Source organism: Enoplosus armatus, chromosome 12, assembly GCF_043641665.1.
Source record: "Enoplosus armatus isolate fEnoArm2 chromosome 12, fEnoArm2.hap1, whole genome shotgun sequence".
NCBI classification, from domain to species: domain Eukaryota; kingdom Metazoa; phylum Chordata; class Actinopteri; order Centrarchiformes; family Enoplosidae; genus Enoplosus; species Enoplosus armatus.
The window spans coordinates 12,458,937-12,478,365 of NC_092191.1; the positions used below are offsets into that span (position 1 = coordinate 12,458,937).

The 19,429-nt window shown below is 42.2% G+C and overlaps 2 protein-coding genes across 2 annotated transcripts; one reads left to right on the plus strand and one right to left on the minus strand.

The window, feature by feature from the left end:
* Positions 1 to 992: 992 nt before the first annotated feature.
* On the minus strand, positions 993 to 3,169 carry nkx2.3 (NK2 homeobox 3). Its single transcript, XM_070916388.1, has 2 exons — positions 2,719 to 3,169; positions 993 to 1,633 (listed from the first exon to the last, which is right to left on the minus strand). The coding sequence occupies exons 1-2, from the start codon at positions 3,107 to 3,109 to the stop codon at positions 993 to 995; spliced, it is 1,032 nt and encodes a 343-aa protein (XP_070772489.1). The 5' UTR covers positions 3,110 to 3,169.
* Positions 3,170 to 11,690: 8,521 nt separating this feature from the next.
* Positions 11,691 to 16,185, plus strand: got1 (glutamic-oxaloacetic transaminase 1, soluble). Its single transcript, XM_070915952.1, has 9 exons — positions 11,691 to 11,806; positions 13,794 to 13,975; positions 14,058 to 14,181; positions 14,486 to 14,598; positions 14,694 to 14,798; positions 14,922 to 15,072; positions 15,328 to 15,493; positions 15,606 to 15,748; positions 16,046 to 16,185. The coding sequence occupies exons 1-9, from the start codon at positions 11,698 to 11,700 to the stop codon at positions 16,183 to 16,185; spliced, it is 1,233 nt and encodes a 410-aa protein (XP_070772053.1). The 5' UTR covers positions 11,691 to 11,697.
* The last annotated feature ends 3,244 nt before the right edge of the window (positions 16,186 to 19,429 follow it).

Below are 19,429 nucleotides of genomic sequence, written 5' to 3' on the forward strand. Positions count from 1 at the left end.
TTCTCTCCGTTTCTGGTTCTTGTCTCAGACCAAAGTCTACCACAAGCTTTCTCACAGGGAAAAAACGATGCATAGCTTGAGAAACTATTTGAGAAAATGAGAAACTACTACTACGTATATGCTTGAGGAATAAATCCAACCCCACATTAATTTATCTGAGAGTCCTCTCCTGATTCATATGAATGTTGAAATGCAGTAACGCGTCAGAAACGTCCTATTGGACATTAAAACGTACATTTGTACATAAATGTATTCTGTATTTGTCTGTTTGCAGTTCCATGTGTTTTTAATAAGCCAAAAAGCGAACACACACACACACACACGCACAAAGCACGGTACAGTACAGTCACTTGTGTCATTATGTTTGATATCATTTAATTTCATCATCAGTTCATCGTTATTGTAACTTGAGCGTAAAAACAGCTGTATTACGTAAACGTTTCAATCAGGTCATATAGGCTGCCGTTCAGTCTCACTCACGTAGTTTTACTGTTAAAAAGAACAAAAAACATAATACTTTATAAGATTGCATTATCTAGCAATTGTGGTCCATATTGTTATTTTCTTGGAATGCATTTTGGGATGTAATTGAATGGGCCTTGTTAGGCCAATAATTAATTCATTATGGGCTATACGTTATGCATAGAAACGTGAAAATGTCCACACAATTTCCCTTAATTCTTGTCGCACGTTACATCCATTTTGAACCACAATAGGCCACATTACGCACAGTCGTTGGTCACCAGCAGGTTTAATACGTTTTCTAAACATTGTGGCTCAGAGAAAACTGCGCACATACTGGTTTGTATCTCAGTCAGCGGATTGGGGTTTCCTCATAGGCCTGCCTTGAGATACAGCACACTGGCCTGCTAATGTGTTACAGAGTTTTAAATTGTGCTTTCATTGCATCAGTTGATCAGGTTGACATGCTTGAGTCCATTCAGCCATCCCAGAGAAGCCTCTCCCAGCTGTGATTATGCGTAAAGACTGCGCTACCATGCCCGGATGCCCTGCAGAGTTCCTTGACAGGGTGTGACGACTGGTCCTTGGGGAGCCTGGCTTTGCGCCTGTGTACCAAGGTTCCCCAAATTCATGCTCATAAAGGCATTAGCGGTGGTGTTGCTGGGCGGCAGAGCAGGTAAGCTAGAGTAAGTACAAGAGTAAGTGTTAGTATACACCGAGTTGTTGTAGCTGTAGGCTGGATAGCCATTGTAGCTGTACGGGTTTGGAGCTCCGACTGTGTAAGACGTGTTATAGTTCTGGGATCCAGTCAGACAAGGCCTCCCGTCCCGGACCAGCACCGGCACAGCCACCCTCCTGGGCGGCGGTGGTGGGTGGTGGTGATGGTGATGACCTGCCATCTCCAGAGTCTTGTCCTGCCGCTGCCTCTTGCATTTGTACCTCCTGTTCTGGAACCAGATCTTGACCTGGGTGGAGGTGAGTTTCAGGGAGCTGGCCAGGTGCTCCCTCTCCGGGGCGGACAGGTAACGCTGCTGCTTGAAGCGCCGCTCCAGCTCGAACACCTGAGCCTGGGAGAAGAGGACGCGGGGTTTCCTCCTGGTCCTCTGCTGCTTGGTTGCGGGCTTCTCCGAGTCTGGATCCTCACACTCACCCCGCAAGGCACCGCAGCTCTCTGGATAGAAGAAGAAGAAGAAGAAACGTTTAACTGTAGATCAAAGCTTAAAAGACTATTTCTCCTTACTAACACTCCTGACATTTCCTGATCTCATCACACCGATATCAACATGAATTAATGTTAATTTTCTTAAAATGCTGAAGCAAAACAGTTTTTCCATAGCAAATAATTTTGTTGCGCATTTTTAAGCCCTATTTTTCCAGCAATACTGACCTTTTAAATATTTCAATCTGGATTGGAAATTGCTTTACCAGCATTTATTAGGATATAAATCAAAAGGTGGTTTCAAATATGACTTAATTAAAGAGTAAATTAGGAGGAAGTTTTGATAATGTATTTGACTTAAACTAATCAATGTTCAGATCTTGGAAATTAAAGTTGAAGGAAATATATTTTATATTAAGATTTATGACGATTAATGCATATTAATTTGGTTAAATCCAATAAATTGTGAATAAGTCATTTAAAAGTTTGTTGCTTTTGTACATTTCTGTTTAGTGGTTTATATGTTGGACCAAAACACATAAATCAGTACAGATGTAAACAGCACCTCGCGAGCTTTTGCACAGCGATTAGCTGGCAGCTAATGAATAGCATATAATACTCCGTTGTGCAAGGTGTGGCACTTTGTATATATATTGTGTTGTTGTTCTAAATTATAGTATCACTACAGGAAAAAAAAATCAGCAATTAAACGTCTAGATATATTTTTTTATTTTAAAGTTATTTTATATTACTAGCAAGAATCCCTCCAGCGTAGCAGTGAGGAGCTGTTCCCTCTGTGTGCATTTGCCCGTCGTTTTAAGGTAATTCATACATGAATCAACAAATGATATCTTGTTAGTTCGCAGTCATTATTTCTCCAGAAATATATCTTAAAGTCAGTTTAGATAATTAGCTGTGTTTTTTTGCAAGATAAGCAATATATTTTAAAGCGTAATGAACTTATTTACGCCTCTGTTGTCTCTGTCTATGCTCTAAGTTATGCTATGCTATTACCAATAAAAACGACAGCTATCGTTATCATCATCATCCTCACTCACTTTTGGATGAACATCTTTATCGTTGGACTCTGTACTCACTGCTGTCTCGGTCCTCCTGCTCGGTCTCCAGCCGGAGGTCTGCACAGTGGTTCTGCGCCGCGTTGCCAAACACCTCCACCGGCAGACCTGACTCCGCCAGCCGGTCCTGTACCGTCAGCGTGTTGAGGTACGACATCCTGTCCTCGCTCTCCGAGACGCCGGAGCTAATGGGGCTTGGACTGTCCCTGCCTGCCAGCATGCAGGAGGGCGGTGAGTGGGAGCGGAACGGTTTATTGGGGAAAGCTCCCGGCTGTGCCAGCGCGCCAGAGAGACCGAAGCAGGAGATCAACTGGAGCTGGTGCTGCTGAGATTGTTGCTGCAACTCTAACTTCAGAATGTCCTTCACAGAAAAAGGCGTGGTGGAAGAAGTTATGAGCGGGCTGGGAAGCATTATTACCACCGACAGAGAGATGACAGATTTGTTATCAGGCCCAAAGTTGGACCAGTTTGTCTCCGGACGGCGCGTAAAAAAGACCCCGTGCGTAAGCCTGAAGACTGGTCGCGCGCTGCTCGTTTTTCACGCAGACCAAGGAAGACAGGCTCTCTTTCAGCTGTGACATCCCTCTGTCCCTGTCCTCTGGCTGTGTGTCTGTGGCTGGAGGGCTGACAGAGAAAGAGATCCTGTTCGGCTGGCTGAATTCAGTTATCTAGAGAAGGAGCTGGGTCAGCCAAGATGCTGTCCTCTCCCTTTCAGTGACGTCCTGAGGCGGGGGAGGGACTGATAGTCTCTCTCTCTCTCTCTCTCTCTCTCTCTCTCTCTCTCTCTCTCATATAGGAACACATATAGGCCTAATTTAGGAAAAATAATTATTTACACCAACGACTCCCCTCAGACTGTTGAAGGTAAGACAGTTTTATTACATGCTTTTAGTTTTCCCAACAGAGAACAGTAACACCTTTTCAATTTGTATAATTAAAAAGTTTACACAACAAAATCCTTAATTTGGCGCCCTGCTAAGTAATTGGTGGAGTTTATCCGGCAACTCGAATAGCATTTAGTATCTTCTTGTCTCTGCTGAATGGTCCCACAACTTCACAGTTCTCCCCATCATCACTCCGGTGGTTTTAAGATTAGGCATATCTTCGTTTCCTGTCTCGGCAATCCATGGATAAGATAATATGTTGCAACTGTGGGAAATGAGATAAAATTGGCAGCCGAAGGAGGCATGAAGAATATAAATTTAGTGCTCTGTCGTTTATTTATGTCTCCTTAATCTGAGAAAGTTGTAGGATTTTTTTCCCCTCCAATATTTGGCCATGGTGATGCTTTCCCTTGACATTAGGTCATTATTTCCGAAAAAAAAAAGCCTTGAGTAAAATATTAAAAAACAGTTTGCAATTGAAATGATCCGTTTCATGTGCGGAAATAAATAGAAGAAAGAAAAGCTTGAATGTCGCCGCAAAATAGTTTTAATTCGATACATTCTTTCTAAATCCCTTTTGTAATAATAACAATAATAATAATAACAATAATGCCACCTGCTTTAATAAAAAAAGTTATCTTACGTGTAGTTCTTTACGTCTGACTCCAGTAACAAGAGTCACAGGTTCGTGTCAGGAGATTCCCAGTATTCCCAACATGTTCTGTCTCATTTAATATAATAACAAACCAAAAAATATACGTTAAACCTCTCTTGAATTTTACCTTTGAGCCAAAGGGCAAACAGACTGAAACGGGACACCTCTCTCCTGGTCGCCTATCTGTGGCCAAGTGCAGGCGCCAGGGTCTGAAGGCCCATTGCTCCTAAACCGTGTAGAAAGAAAAGGAGGGCATGCCGACATAATCTCATCCGCTCACCATCAACAAGGCGCTGTTTAGATTAGGGCAGCACCTCCCCTCTTCTGGAGATCTTTGCCTTTAAAATGGTCCATTTAAGTGGAGTGGAAAAGCAGGGGAAGAATTAGGTCTGCGGGGGAAATAGGCATGAGTGTACTCAAGGCTTTAAGCAATTCCAATTGTGCTCCCGCAAAAAGAAATTGGGATTTTTCGATGGTCAGTTAAGTTTGGGACACTGATAAAACAGCCGCCATTATAGTCTTTCTAAAGATTTACTTACAAGGACAACCACTGGTCATTTTCACACTGTCGAAGGTGATTCAGCACGAGTTACTGGAATTTATGAAGACTTAAGTGGAATATATTGACTCGTAAAATACTCCAAAAGGCAGTAAATCTGGTCGATTTGTTTCCCAAATATTTACCCAGTGCTGTTTATTGAGAGCAATGATTCAGACACAACAGTCCAAACACAGAAATCAATGTAGCCCCCGTTGCATAATGACGACGACGGATGGGAAGTGTTTTAGGTGGAAATTGTTATTAGATAAATAAGACTACGGTGGGAAGATAGACAGGACGAAAGAGTTCAGTGTCTAAATGCTTAAAACTAATATGGTTGTAAGAGACTATCGGCGACAATGTGGAAATTCAGTCCGTATTCGTGTGAATTCAAAGCGTCACGGGTCACAGACGCAGGTTAGCGCGCTAATGGCTCAATTAGCGTTTCAACCCTAAACACTCACGCACGCGCGTGCAGCCTCGCGAGTCCTCAACTGACCATCATCAGTGGTCTTCGCGTGCCACCGGCAGCCCAAAAGTGGCCAAGCAGAGAAGCGTGTTTACGGAGCGGAAGAGTCTGTTTCCTGCCTGTAACAAAACCCAGACTCCCAGAGAGAGTGTCAAGGAGCTGCTCGGTGCTGAATGCGACTCTCCAATACATCATCTTCATTTCAGAATCATCGCGATAAGCTGGGTAAGGTCAGGCCCGCAGCAGGGGTCAGGCCCCGAGAGGCTGCAGACCTCTGAGCATACTTGTTGAACGCTAAACAAAAATAATTTTAAATATAAAAGTCTACTTTCAACCTCAGCAGCAGTCAAATTTCAATCATTCCTCTGAATTCACTTTCTGGTGAGTTTCTTTAAAGTTGGTGGCTTGCCAGGCAGTGCTGAACAAGTTTCTTCTTGTCCCCACCCTCCTCTCTCTCCATATCACTGGCAGGCTAACCTGTTGAAGCAGCGTCTTCTCTGCAGAGTGGCAGGTGTACAGTCATGTCAGTGGTTGCAGGCCCAGAAAAACCAATCCACTCGGAGATGCAGGCTTGAATGTTCTCCAAAGGCAGCAGATCCTCAAACACACAGAATGGACGTTTGATGACTTGGTAATGACGGCAATTATCTTTCCCCCGTGGTCTCTGCTTCTGTAAAGCTGAGAGGCGATTGGTATCTGATGGTTTTACCGCAGTAGTAAACTCTGCGTAAAGAAAGCATCAACACCTCCAGTGTCTGTGCAGGCCTTGTGTGGCGTATGTGCGCATGTATTGAAAGAAAGGATGTGTGTTATTATGACTCGACAGAGCTTTGTAGAGGAGCACTTAACGTCTTTCTACAAAGGAGCTGGTTGTTTACAGGTGTTACTATAACAGCCTGGATGTGTGTGTGTGATGAGGAACTGAAGTATGACGATCCATTTGTCTCACAGTGCTCACGATGAGCCCATAACAACAATAGATTGTTACATTAGGAAAATGGATTAGCTCAAGTGTGTCTGCACCATATGTTGTGTGAGTCCAAGAGTGACTACTAGAGATCTAACAGGCTGTGATAGCTTTTCTCAAGAATCTTGCATTAGAAGAGCATGTTGCAATATGGAAGTGATGAGGACATGAAGATTAAAAGGCCCCGAAAATATACAAGAAAGCACAATTACATACAGAGAGTGTTTGCCTCATGTAGATCGTAATGCACACTCCTATTTCCTTTTTATTTCATGGTCATCTGTAAGAATGGCACAAGACCAAACTGTTGTGTGTCAGTAATGGCTTAGCTCGTCTGGGTCCCGGAAGGTGAGTCTTATCAGCAGCCCATGTGATGGTGTCAGTAGCCAGGACCCAGACTGCGCTATTGTGCCCCTGCCTGGACCCGAGTGACGGATGACAGCGCCTTCTCACTGGAGGAAATGAGGAGGCCAGAGGCGAGCCCGGGGCCAGATTTTTAGCAAAAACCCTGTTCTCACCCACTTACACTACTCACAAAAAGTTAGGGATATTCAGCTTTCACATGAAGTCGATTCACATTGAGCAGAAATGAGGAATGAGATGAAGAAATTACCATTGCATGCTTCTACTTAAATGCCCTACTTTCATGATATAATATCACTGTAGCATGAACTTTTTACATTTTCCATAAATTTCACCCGAAAGTCGAATATCCCTAACTTTTTGTGAGTAGTGTACTTTCGGCTCCGAAATATTCCACAATGGCGGGCCTTTAAGGCTAACTTGCATGTTGCAACAGTCCCTCAGGGCTCATTGTGTTAACCAGGTTAGGAAAAGAAGACACCCTAATTAGGTAGTTTGTTTGAAAGACTGTGAGAGGGTGTTGTGCTTGAGAACCAAAGTCCTGTTCGGTGTATCAAGGGTCTAACTTGAAGACCATGAAAGGAGGAAGTGAGGTCAGGCCAGTCTGAGTCCCCTGCCCTTTGCCCTCCCTTGGGTGCCATAAATTAGCCTGCTGTAATTCTCTCCCAGACGGCCTTGCCCCAGCAGGTGTGTGTTTGTATATATGAGCGCTCACAGGGGGATGTAAGGGCTGTAATGTCTGTGATCTACGGTGTTGGGAATGTAGTTTGGGAGGAAACATGCAACCTAAATATGCTTATCCTCTCTGCTGCCACACAGGCCACGTAGATAACGACACTGCAGGGAGGCGGGCTTTCACTGAAAAGGATGTGTGGGGCCTTGAATGTTCCCCTTTAGCTGCTTGTATGTTCTGTCCTACTTGGCCAGAGCTGGTGAAAAAAGTATTAAAAATATCATAAGGTTGAATCAAGTTCAGCTTGCTTCTGGAGGAACTTTCTCTAACTTGCTCGGGCAGTAATGTCTCTCTTGGGAAAGACAATGTTGCTGTAAAATAAAAGCATGCATGTATCCTGGCTTCAAGAGGTAAACATCCTTGAGAGAAAATGTTACTGTCTCTCCAGCAACCATGGTGGTATCTTTATCAAAGTGACATTTTGTTTTGGTAAAACTCTGACTCATTATGAGTCAGGTTCAATTTTTGTAAATAATTACTGTATAAAATACCAAGCAATGCAGTTTCAGCGCGCTGTCTTGCTGTTGATAAGGATGGCTGTTGTAATGTTGTAGTTCAGATTGAATATCAGTGTAAAGAACAGGCAGACTGTCCTTCAACTGGACGACTTTGATCCTATCCCCGGTGTTAGCAGGCATCCGCCCACATATAGATACTCATTCTGTAGCTGACCCTGAACTCTGACCTCTCTGAGGAAATCGGATGATCTCCCCTTGTGGACTGATAAAATATCTCTTTGATTAGAGATCATGACAGGGTTTCTTGTCACCTATCATTTTTTTTGTGGCAGTTTGCCTCATGCAGACACAAAATTAGCAGTCAGGGTAAAAAATTCAAACGTGAGTCTTCCACTTCCTGTCTTTGTTTCTTTGCATGCATATTTGTATAAAGCTGTGGTCTGGAGAGCCTGAGTTGGCCAAAAGACAACATCAATCAATGAGAAAAGCACACTGTAGACCTTGTGTTTGAGGTTCCACCCAACCTCATGGGGTAAAGGCCACATCAGTGAACAGCAGTGAGGGATAAGCATATTAGCAGACCTTTATAGATATTATCATACTTGTCAAAAATGAGCAAACAAAGTCAAATTTTAGATCAAATATGTGAACAGTTCCCATTTATAAATACATAACACAGTTATTATGACTCAGTAGTTTTACTTTAAAGCACTTTGGAAGTAAGTAACTTTGTAAAGCGTTATATAAATGAAGTTTATTATTATTATTTAAAGGAATTGTTCAACATTTCAGGAAACACGATTCACTTTCTTGCCAAGAGTTGTATGAGTAGATTGATACTCTCATGTCTGTACGATATGTATGAGGCTGCCTGTATAGCCAGTAGCCGGTTAGCTCTTGGTAACCAAATCCGCCTAGCGGCATCTCTAAAGCTCACTCACTCAATTAACATGTTAACTGCTGGTAAAACCTGTAACTTGTTTTAAAACTTTGGTTTTTGTATGGATCAAGCAAACAAAATATAAATTAGTGAGCACACACACAAATACACTAGTCGTAATGTCAGACGCACGGCACGCTGATGTCTGTTATTGCACGCATGCTCCATCAGTCATTGGACTACACAGGGAGCAACAGGGAGGTCCTGTGCTCTTTGTTGTTGCTGTGTCTAGTCCCTTGTTAGAGAATTGATGACACTGTCTTTGGAAAACAAACAAGGCAGGAAGCTAAAAAGGTGGTCACTCACCACGGCGCTCTGACCCAGAGACACAGAGGCCATCGCAACATGTGAGCAACGCTGCAGCGTCCCCCTTGGAATGTGCTGCAGTGTGTGTGTGCACACGCTCCTGTTTGTGTTTCAGTGATACCACAGCTGGAATGTGACTGTCTTGTGCCTGAATGTGTGCCTTTGTGTGTTTTAGTGTCAGCGTCCCACAGCAACAATGATGACTTGCATGCTAAATGAAAACACTGTGATAAGAGACATCTTGTTGGCACTACTCTTTTTTTGTGTGTCATATTTGCATTACGCTGCTAGATGCCAAAATAAATGTTCCACATGTCAGTGTCAAGGAAATGCAGAGAAGGTGCCTGGTGAGTGTTTGGCTGACTAACTCATTGATCTGGATGTGATGCACTCCCCCTGTGGGCACTGTCTTGCCAGAGGCGACTCCTGTCACTTCTTGCTCTGACTCACACCTCACATCACAGCCCAGACCGGTGTCCCGGGGCCTCCCCAGTATACGTACACACCAAACCCTGCCCTGGGCCCCCGAGCCTTGTTCTGGAAGCTCAAATCCCATAATTGCAGGGCTGACAGTGATAGCTAACATAGGAGACACCCTCACCTGGTTGGAAAGAATGAAAACATCTACTGTCAAAGTGAAGCGGGGAGATGAGTGGGGGTGTACCAGGTATGGAGAAAGTGAGTAACATCTGGGACAAAACAGGAGGGGAGAATAGTAACTCAGTGTTCTGTGATAACCGGTATTAGGATTAATGATACCACTTTTGTGAAGTATACTTTAGAAGGGGTTTATAAGGCGTAACTGAAATGTATTAATGGTTAACAAATAATTTATTCATGGTTTATAAATCCGAAATAAGCCATTATCAAGGACAACTTTTGGGTTATCACATTGTGAAAATACATTTGGCCAGTGTATATCCTACCAAAGCAGCACTTGTCTTTTTAGCTTTCTCTCTAATTCATCAGGAAGACCACAGTAATAAAGCTTCAGAATAAAACCTAAAAATTGTACTGCAATTGTGTATTACTGAGCTATAAAAAGTTAATAAATGATTTATTAACCAATTAATGTAGTCCACAATCACTGAGTTTAAAGCAGTATTACTTTTTGGGTCATTTGGGGGCAATGGAACAAGATGTAAACATAACATTGGCTTACCTTATTACCTTATAACAGTATAACAGTTGCCTATTTACACAGGAAAGTAAAGTTGCGGGCTTTATAAAACAAAAGAGAGAACAATGAACACGCCTGTGGGGAACTGCAGAGTTGGATGACCTGTTTCACATAACAAGTAGTCATTTGACCCATTGTAAGTATAGAAATATTGATTAGTGCAGCTTTAACTACACAAACGTGGTCAGTCCATGCAACAGCCTCTTTGGCTGCACAGACTTATAACTGATCCATTACACATTAAAGATCCCCTCCAGACATGTTTTAAGATGCATATAAATACTTTTCTTGGGAAAATAATCTCAGTCTGGTATATTTTTTCCATAGAAAAGTTCTGTTACCTACTCCTTCTCCCACACTGAAAAATCTAGACTCTATGAATATGCAAATATTATATATACAAGATGTCTTCTTCGCTGAAAAGTCCATTCTCAATTCATGTGTGCTGGAGGCTTAAAGTTTCCCCATCACACTTGTGCATAAGGTTTTTGCTCACTAGACCATGATTTGCTTCCAAACTAATTGTGGAGTCACAAAATCACGCTCATATGGTCACGTTAAACTGAGATTTAAGGTGAGAGCAGAGGAACCTTCCCCTTAATGTATTCACCATCACTGAGTTTAACCACATAAACTAGGTCAGACCATGCAACACACCCTTCTCTACCAAATAGAAACATTAAGAGCCAGCACTGTGGCCGATAAAGCTTTCTAACAAAGTCACGCTCCTGATGAGGGAGAGCAGGCTGGAGTGGCCCTCATTTATCAACCACTTCAGCTCCTGCAGACAGCTGCAGGGAGAGCACAGAGGAGCCGGCGTGTTTACACCAAAGCTCATCCGAGGCCTTCAGGACAGAACAGATGGAAATCCTTGTACATGCTCATTTACACAGCCTGACATGCGCTCACTCACACAGTGTCGAGCCCAAGCATAATGCTGTCTGTTCAGTTAGGCTTCAAATTGACGTTTATGATGGGATGTGCGGCCTCGCCTTCTGAAACAGAGGATTAAGCCATGTGAGAAAAATATCTTGTCTGTGACTCATTTGATCTCGATATGTGTTGTTTTATCTATAAATGGAAGAATAACACTGCAGAACAAACTCATGCCATCAATAGTGTTTGTCAGTGCCTACTGGGAAGCTCCTGATACAATCTCTAACAAGGTTGTGGCACCACCTTGTGGCGAAGTCCTTTATTGCAATAAAATCTTGAACCACCCACTTTCAACGCCAGACATTTGTTGTGACATTTGTCAGTCACGCTACAGAGGTATTCATTGGCCAACAGCTCTTGTGCGTGTGTTTTCTTGAACTTTGACCTGGCCAGGATCAGTGCTGGGATTGGCTTGGCCGATACATCTAGATTTCTATTGGTAAATCCGCTCACTCCCACTTTACATTCCCCAAATCCAAGTTGAAGGTGAACGTCCTGTTTCATCCCGTTTTCTGTCCGGTGTACCCGCTTGTCCCTTATTGTCGCCACAGTAAAATAAATATTAGCTATGTCGGTTTTTTGTGAGGTCCCCCAAGCAGCTCCGGTCGCTGTCTTCAAGCTCTCGCAGGATTTTAATAACGACCAGTTTCCCCAAAAGGTGAACCTCGGAGTGGGAGGTAAGTTGTCCACAAAGTCTGTCATAATGTTAGCCATGGTAACGGTATCCCGGAGCAACCTGCCAGTCTGAGTTCCAGCTAATGGTAGCTTAGCTGACGAAGCTAGCTAGCTAGGTAGTCATTAGCTGCAATGCCAATGGATTTTTTTTACTTAGACCATAAAGGGTTAGGGTTAAGTATGGTGCTTCACAGAATTCAACTAACGTTCGTGACTCAATGTTTATATGTTAACGGTGCCATAAAACTTGAACACATGGTATTTTATACGGTCACAAAGTTTGATAGCTCTGACAGCATTTGTTACATTTAAGGTGATGGTGGCCTGTCAAAAAAGTATTTGGTCTTTTTCCTCTAGTGCCACAAATCTGACTGGTCACAGGTTTGCGGTGTAACACCTGTACCGTAGCGTTATGTAGTTCTTGTGCATAGATGTCTCTCAAAATATGTTGTTTGGTGTAACGTTACAGTTGTGGCGGATATTATAAAGGCATTATGTAACGTTATTTGCCGACTGACATGGAGTTTGTGACGGTAACTATCTTGATTGACTCAATCTATTTCACCAGACCCTGTTGAGAGTAAATACAACTGATCGATTAATCTGTCCATGTTCAGTCATTCCACACCACCCACTGATTGCTGCTTTGTTGATAATGTATCCTTGTTATGTAATAGTGTGGCACAAAGAGTAGACTCATCTCTGTCCCTGTCCTCTCTGGTTTCCTGTCCTCTTCCCTCTCGCTGCAACTCTGCACAATAATCTCCCACTGTGAGGACCAAGGAGTCGATTGGATTACTGTTCCCTCATGCTACAAGAACAAGCTACTCACAGGAGTTTAAATATGTATGGCTTAGTCCTGCTTCTCTCTTAAAGCAAGCAATTGGCACATTTCAGTCCTCAGTACAACTGCTTTCAGTGTTAATCTTATTAAAAGTAGTAATCCTCGCTGCTTACATTGCAAAGGAACAGTGTGAGAAACATTGCTTTGCTCTGTGGCAGTGCATTGCACGGCAGGACGAGGCCCATGATTAGAACAGGAGGCTGAGGCCTGATAATCCCCTTCTCTCTGCCAGACTCACAGCGCTGCCCTCGCTCATCAGCCGCTGGGCAGCTGGGAAATGTAGGCCACACAATGTTGAGTATATTGAAAGTCATATATTGTTGAAATTAATCAATAAGTTGATCGATAGAAAATGAATGAGCAACTATTTTGATAATCCACTAACCTCTTAAGTAATTTTTCAATTTGTGATTGTGATCTGCATTTTTCACTATTTTTATAGACTTTTATAAACCAAATTATTGACCTAGAAAACATTCACCAGAATAATCAATTATGAAAGTAATTGTTAGTTGCAGCCTTTGTCATATCAGCTCAAGATTGATTGTTTATTTAAAGATAGTCTTGCATTTCATGCCAGTGGATGAAAAAGAAACTACTTACTGTAGATGATATTTAGCCTGAGACTTAACAGTGAGTTGCAGAGCAATTTGAAGGCCTCAGTTCTGTAGGTAAACAGGGCTATTGTATACTTAAGTCCTTATCAGGTGGTGACATGGAGTTCAGCTGGCTGAAACACTCCACAGATGAAAGTGCATGTCTGTTACAATATCTCTGAGGTGATCTTTCCAGGGTCAGTTTCACATTCCTGTTATTTGACTCAAGTCCAAATGCACGACACTTGTTGAATGGAAAAACAAGAGTTCTGTTGGCCATACTCCTTGAAACATAAATATCATTGTGAATCAAGAGGTGAACTGATTGGACCTGATGACAATATCTTGTAAAATCCTAAATATCAAGATTACCTGGGTGCAAATGTTTGGCTCACAGGGGAAACAGCTTGTATTGTAGTATGTGCTGATAAGCCATTTAAAATCATTATTATTTAAGCAAATGTGGCTTTACCTACAGTTTTCTAAGTAGGCCACTCTTCTTTCGTAAAACTCATACTTGGTGATATCTAAAATTGTTGTTCCTTGCAGCCTACCGGACAGATGAAGGTCAGCCATGGGTTTTGCCAGTGGTGAAAAAGGTGGAAAAGATCATTGTGCAAGATGACAGTCTAAACCACGAGTACCTGCCCATCCTGGGCCTGCCTGAGTTCAGATCCTCGGCCTCCAAGATTGCACTGGGAGATGACAGTCCTGCCATTCAGGAGAACAGGGTTCGTGTAGTAAAAGACCATTCTATGTTTCAGTTTTAATCTGTTTACATTTAAACTAACTGTCTGTGCCTGTCACTGCCAGGTGGGGGCTGTCCAGTGCCTGGGTGGTACAGGTGCTTTGAAGATGGGTGCAGAGTTTCTCAGGCGTTTCTACAATGGAAACAACAACACCAAAACACCCGTCTATGTGTCCGCACCTACCTGGGGTACACAAACAAACAGTAGAGTAGCAGAGTGGAAATGAACATGCTTCCTAGAAAGTAGCTCCTCATCGAAGGACTTTGATCTTTGAATCCTTCCCAGAGAGTTTTATAGATTCACTATAGACTTTAGACTTGGGATTTGAGCAGAGTGCTCTATTAATAACTGGCACATCTTATCAGGGATCTTGATTTCTTATCAATTTGTATGTGAGAAGCAGTAATAAAACAATATTCACCCTAGTATATATAATATATAAACAATGAAATGAGGTTACTGGTATCAGAGGTTTTTTACTGTTTGTTTCAGAAAATCACAATGCTGTATTCGCCAACGCTGGCTTTGACGATGTTCGTCCATACAAGTACTGGGACGCAGAGAAGAGGGGCCTCGATTTGGCTGGTCTCCTTGGTGACTTGGAGGTAAGCAGTGTGTGATAGTGACTCTGGAACTACTTAATTTTGGTCATGGAGTTTACAGCACTTCTTCTTCTTCTTATCATCTCTGTTTCCCACAGAGTTGTCCAGAGCACTCCATCTTTGTCCTGCATGCCTGTGCCCATAATCCAACTGGCACAGACCCCACACAGGAGCAGTGGATGCAGATCGCTGAAATCATGATGGTATTGTACACATACATGCACACAAATATAAACCAACACAAGTGTCAGTATAAACAGGACACAGTTTTGCATGCTTAATGTTTATCACAGTATGGTTTGATCTTTTATCCTGTTCTTTTCCAGAGGAGGAAGCTGTTTGTGTTCTTTGACTCAGCTTATCAGGGATTTGCCTCAGGCAATCTGGAGAAAGATGCCTGGGCGGTGCGCTACTTTGTCTCCATGGGCTTTGAAATGTTCTGCGCCCAGTCGTTCTCCAAGAACTTTGGCCTCTACAGTGAGTGACCCCTGGGTGCATTGACTTGTACATCTGTTGCTTGCAAGAGAGTGATACACTGTCACAAAGTGCTTTATATGGCCACACTTTTTAGATCTTAGATTGTTGTGCAAAGAAACAATGGTTGAACGTGACATAGAGTGAAATCACAAGATATATCAAAGTAGACGTAGGTACGTCAATGTCGTCACCTACAGGTAAAGAAAGTAATAGCTACAACATTGTTTTATGTTTGACATGTGTTTGTCTCATCAGATGAGCGTGTGGGCAACCTGACTGTTGTGGCTCATGATGCAGACAACCTGAAGCGAGTTCTGTCCCAGATGGAGAAGATTGTCAGGACCACTTGGTCCAACCCACCGTCTCAGGGAGCTCGCATTGTGGCCGTCACTCTTAACTCACCTGAGCTCTTTGCTGAATGGTCAGCACAAAATATTCCTACAAAAAGAACACTGCATGAGGTATAACAGTGATAAAAATAATGTATTGTCTGATATTTCTGATTTTATTTTTGTTTGTTTCTTTGACTCAAGGAAGGACAATGTGAAGACCATGGCAGACAGGGTCTTGTTGATGAGGGCTCAGCTGAAAGCTAAACTCCAAGCTCTGGGGACACCAGGGACCTGGGACCACATCACTGAGCAGATTGGCATGTTCAGCTTCACAGGCCTCAACCGTGAGTAAAAGAAGACCAGATACAGACACATGCACAGCTCAGCACAACTACCACACACTGTATGTCTTTAGGGGGACACATTCTTGTTCCTTTAAAATACTGATTTGTTACGAAAACCAAACCCATAAAGTTACCAAACTAATCCAGGATACATGTAGTTTCTGCACATTTCAGAGGAGGTTCAGATTCATTGTGCACTACTGTAAGAATTCACATAATATATTTCCCTTCGTTACACACAAAGATCTGTATCACATTAATAATCGATAATAATCGGTGCTGCTGTATTTCCTGCAGCCAAACAAGTGGAATATATGGTGAAGGAGAGACACATCTACTTAATGGCCAGTGGTCGCATCAACATGTGCGGTTTGACCACCAAGAACATAGACTACGTGGCTGAGTCCATCCATGAGGCCGTCACCAAGGTCCAGTAGAAGACTGCACTACCTACAGTTCTCAGCGCTTCCTCCTGCCCGGCCCTGAGCCACCTGATTCCAGGGAAAAGTGTTTGCATCCAGCAGATTTCCTGGCGCAAACATAAACTCTCATTTGCACAAATATATACAGACAGCCCTCAGCTCACTGGCTGCGTTTCCCCCCTTCTTTCAGTGTTTCAGTGTAAGCTAGGCTAACACATCCTGGCCCGATCTGAACGCACAAAGATGATTAAGATATTCATCATCTCATCTAACTCCCAGTAAGACAGCAAATATGAGAATTACTCCTTTAAGTAATTGTGTTTGTAACTTGTCCCAGTTTTGTTGGCACCCTACTTATAGTGTGTACTTTGTGTGACATCACTGATTTTTTGTACATGTAGTGTACTATTAGTGGACATGTCATTACCCGGACCTTTCAGAGGGTTGGTACATCTGTGACTGTGTTAATTACCTCATCAGTGCTGACTCTACTGTCTAAAAACATTTAATGTCCTACTGTTATGATTCATCCATTCCAAGTGTTAATAACACATTTCCTCTTTTATTTAGCCTGCAGTAATTAGCATGTATGATTAACAGAACACTTATAAAACAGAATAATATTAACGTGACCAAACTGACTCAATGTAGCTTTAATTAAAGGAAGCAATTATAGTAAATGTCGTTAAGTATTTACCTCCTCTGTCGTGAATGAAGTAGCAGTAATGCGTTTATTGCTGGATGCAATATGAACAAGCGATGAGCGTTCTCAGGAAGATATTTTTAACTTGAACTATGGAATTTATTAATGATACTGTCTCCTGCCCAAAGGGGTTATACTAATTACCTCACTTTTAATCTGTATTAATGGGGCACAAATGGCACCGAGCTGTTTTCACAGGCGTCGTGACTCCAGTGTTCTCTGTTTTCTGCTGCCAGCTGGATGTTGTGACGTTTCTGGTTCTGTCAGGCACCTGCCAAGTGATTGTTGAGTTTGCGCATCGATTTTCTGTCTGTTCGAAGCTCTAGTGCGCTATTATGCAAGACCCTCGTGTCAGTGGCGCAGACACACTAATGATCAACCAGTTAGTTATTGTATCACTGTGTACAGTACACCTATAAAGCAGGCATACTGTTTAACAAATGAACTCAAGCTGAAAATGTCCTCACCTGACCGTCTAATGAGATGAATGAACTACTCTAATAAAGAACTATAAACAGTATGTTTGTATTGGTGTCCTATATGTTGGAATGTGCAAATCATTTCAAGTGAGTGATGAGAGAAAGAAATTATGCAGCATACACATTTTGTAGTAGCAGACAAATATAAATGGCAGAAAAAAAAAAGTAGACAACAATAGTTTAATAATTTATTAATAATTTAATTATCCCTTGTTTAGATCATATGGTCTGTCTCTTTATCTTTGGGTATCTTATATAATCATCTGAGTTTTACATTACAAAATGCAACTTGGCCTTTTTTATCCCAAACAAACAGCGTGTCAACCCTTAAAAATATAAATCAGTCTTAACCAACTCCAAAATCTCTCAAAGCATTCAGCTGAGAGCTTCTGATTCACGCAAACGCTCTTGCTCAGAGTCTGTTGTCAGATCAAAAGACTTCCCGTTGCATGTTCTGTGTATAGAGAGGGGTCAATGTGAATAGCTTAGCAGGGCAGTATCCTTTGTACTTTCATAGCCTTACCAGGCAGAATAAATTATATCAGCGTGTCCCCAAACACCACCTGTGTGTGTGTGCGTGTGTGTGTTTGAAGGGAGGTGGTGGCTTGACGTCAGTGTGCGTCATATTGCTTTCCTCTTTCATATGTCTTTCTCTGTTCTATTGAGCCGCGTACCTGCCAAGATTTCACAACGCAGGTCAGCTCAGTCCAACATGAGCTGCAGTTACCACCCACAATTTAAAAAGGATCAAATCATTATTACATTATTGCAGTTATAGATGCTTTCTAGAACAATGGCTTCAAATCTTTCTTCAGTGATTCGATGGCCTCCCCCGCCCTCTTCGGTAGATACAGTGACGGCTGACCCTTTCTGAAGTCCCCAATCCCCTCGTGCCTTACTAGCAACAGTTAAAATGCTACACATGAAAATTGCGGCCTCATAGTTTTGTGTTTCTTTGTTATCCTCTAACAGAGGTTCATTTTAAAATCTACAGCGGCTCAAGATTTCAGTCCGTCACACACTGCATCTCTGTGGAGAGAAGTTACTGTAGACTGGTATCCTGCTATTCATGCATCCCATTACTCAAGCATGCATATAGAAAAACTGGGCTTTCTATGGGGGACAATTCTACGGCAAAAGCAGCATAAACAAACATGCAAGTAGCAACTACTCTTCCTCAAGAATACTCATAATATCTGTTTAAATCCCGAGACCCAAAAGATCCCAAACCCCAGAAACCCCTAGCTTATTTTTAATTGGTGTATGCAGCTTTAGTGAGATGAACTGTACATAGAAACGTGGCAAATATGACGTTGATCGCTCCTATGTGTTCTACTGAATGCAAACAAACAACAGGCTAATGAGTAACATCAAGAGAAAAGGCGGATAAGTGAGGCTGTTTGATAGTTGTGTTCACACAGCTACATATGCAGAGAGAAAGGGAATGTTGTAATGGGAAGAGACCAGACAGACTGTATGTGGGACACATGCAGTTACGCAGGAAAGATGCATTTACTGAATGTATGCGTGTATGTGGTGATAAATTCAAGCCATGTACAGTATGTAAGATGACTTATATTGCTATCTTCAAATTTCTTATGGTAATTCTGACACTTCCATATAAAAATCAGGTAAGAAATTGTGAAAATTTCTAGCACAGGTATTTTCAAAATAGTGCATACCCCCCTCAAGAGGTCCCTGTATGTAAGAAGTAGTCTTTCAAGCTGATAATTTATGGCTTTTTCATAATTGTGGTCTTTTTAATCCGGTGTAAAAATTGTGCTCTTGTCCGGTGGCTTTTTCCTTTTAGCCGATGGCTAGTTTGTCGGGTTGTCTTGGCAGTAGGTGGCACCCTTATGGCAACATTAGGACAGTTCCCTGTGCAAACAACATTTTCAGTATGTGGGAACTGCCTCATAATAACACAAAAATAATAAATACGGTTGTATTCTTTGTTTGATCAAGTAAAATGTCAAAGATGGCTCAGATATCATCTATGGACCTTGTTGCTGCTGTTTCAGTAACACATTATGGTTTAAATGACATGATTTAATGTTAACATTATGGATAGAGCTAC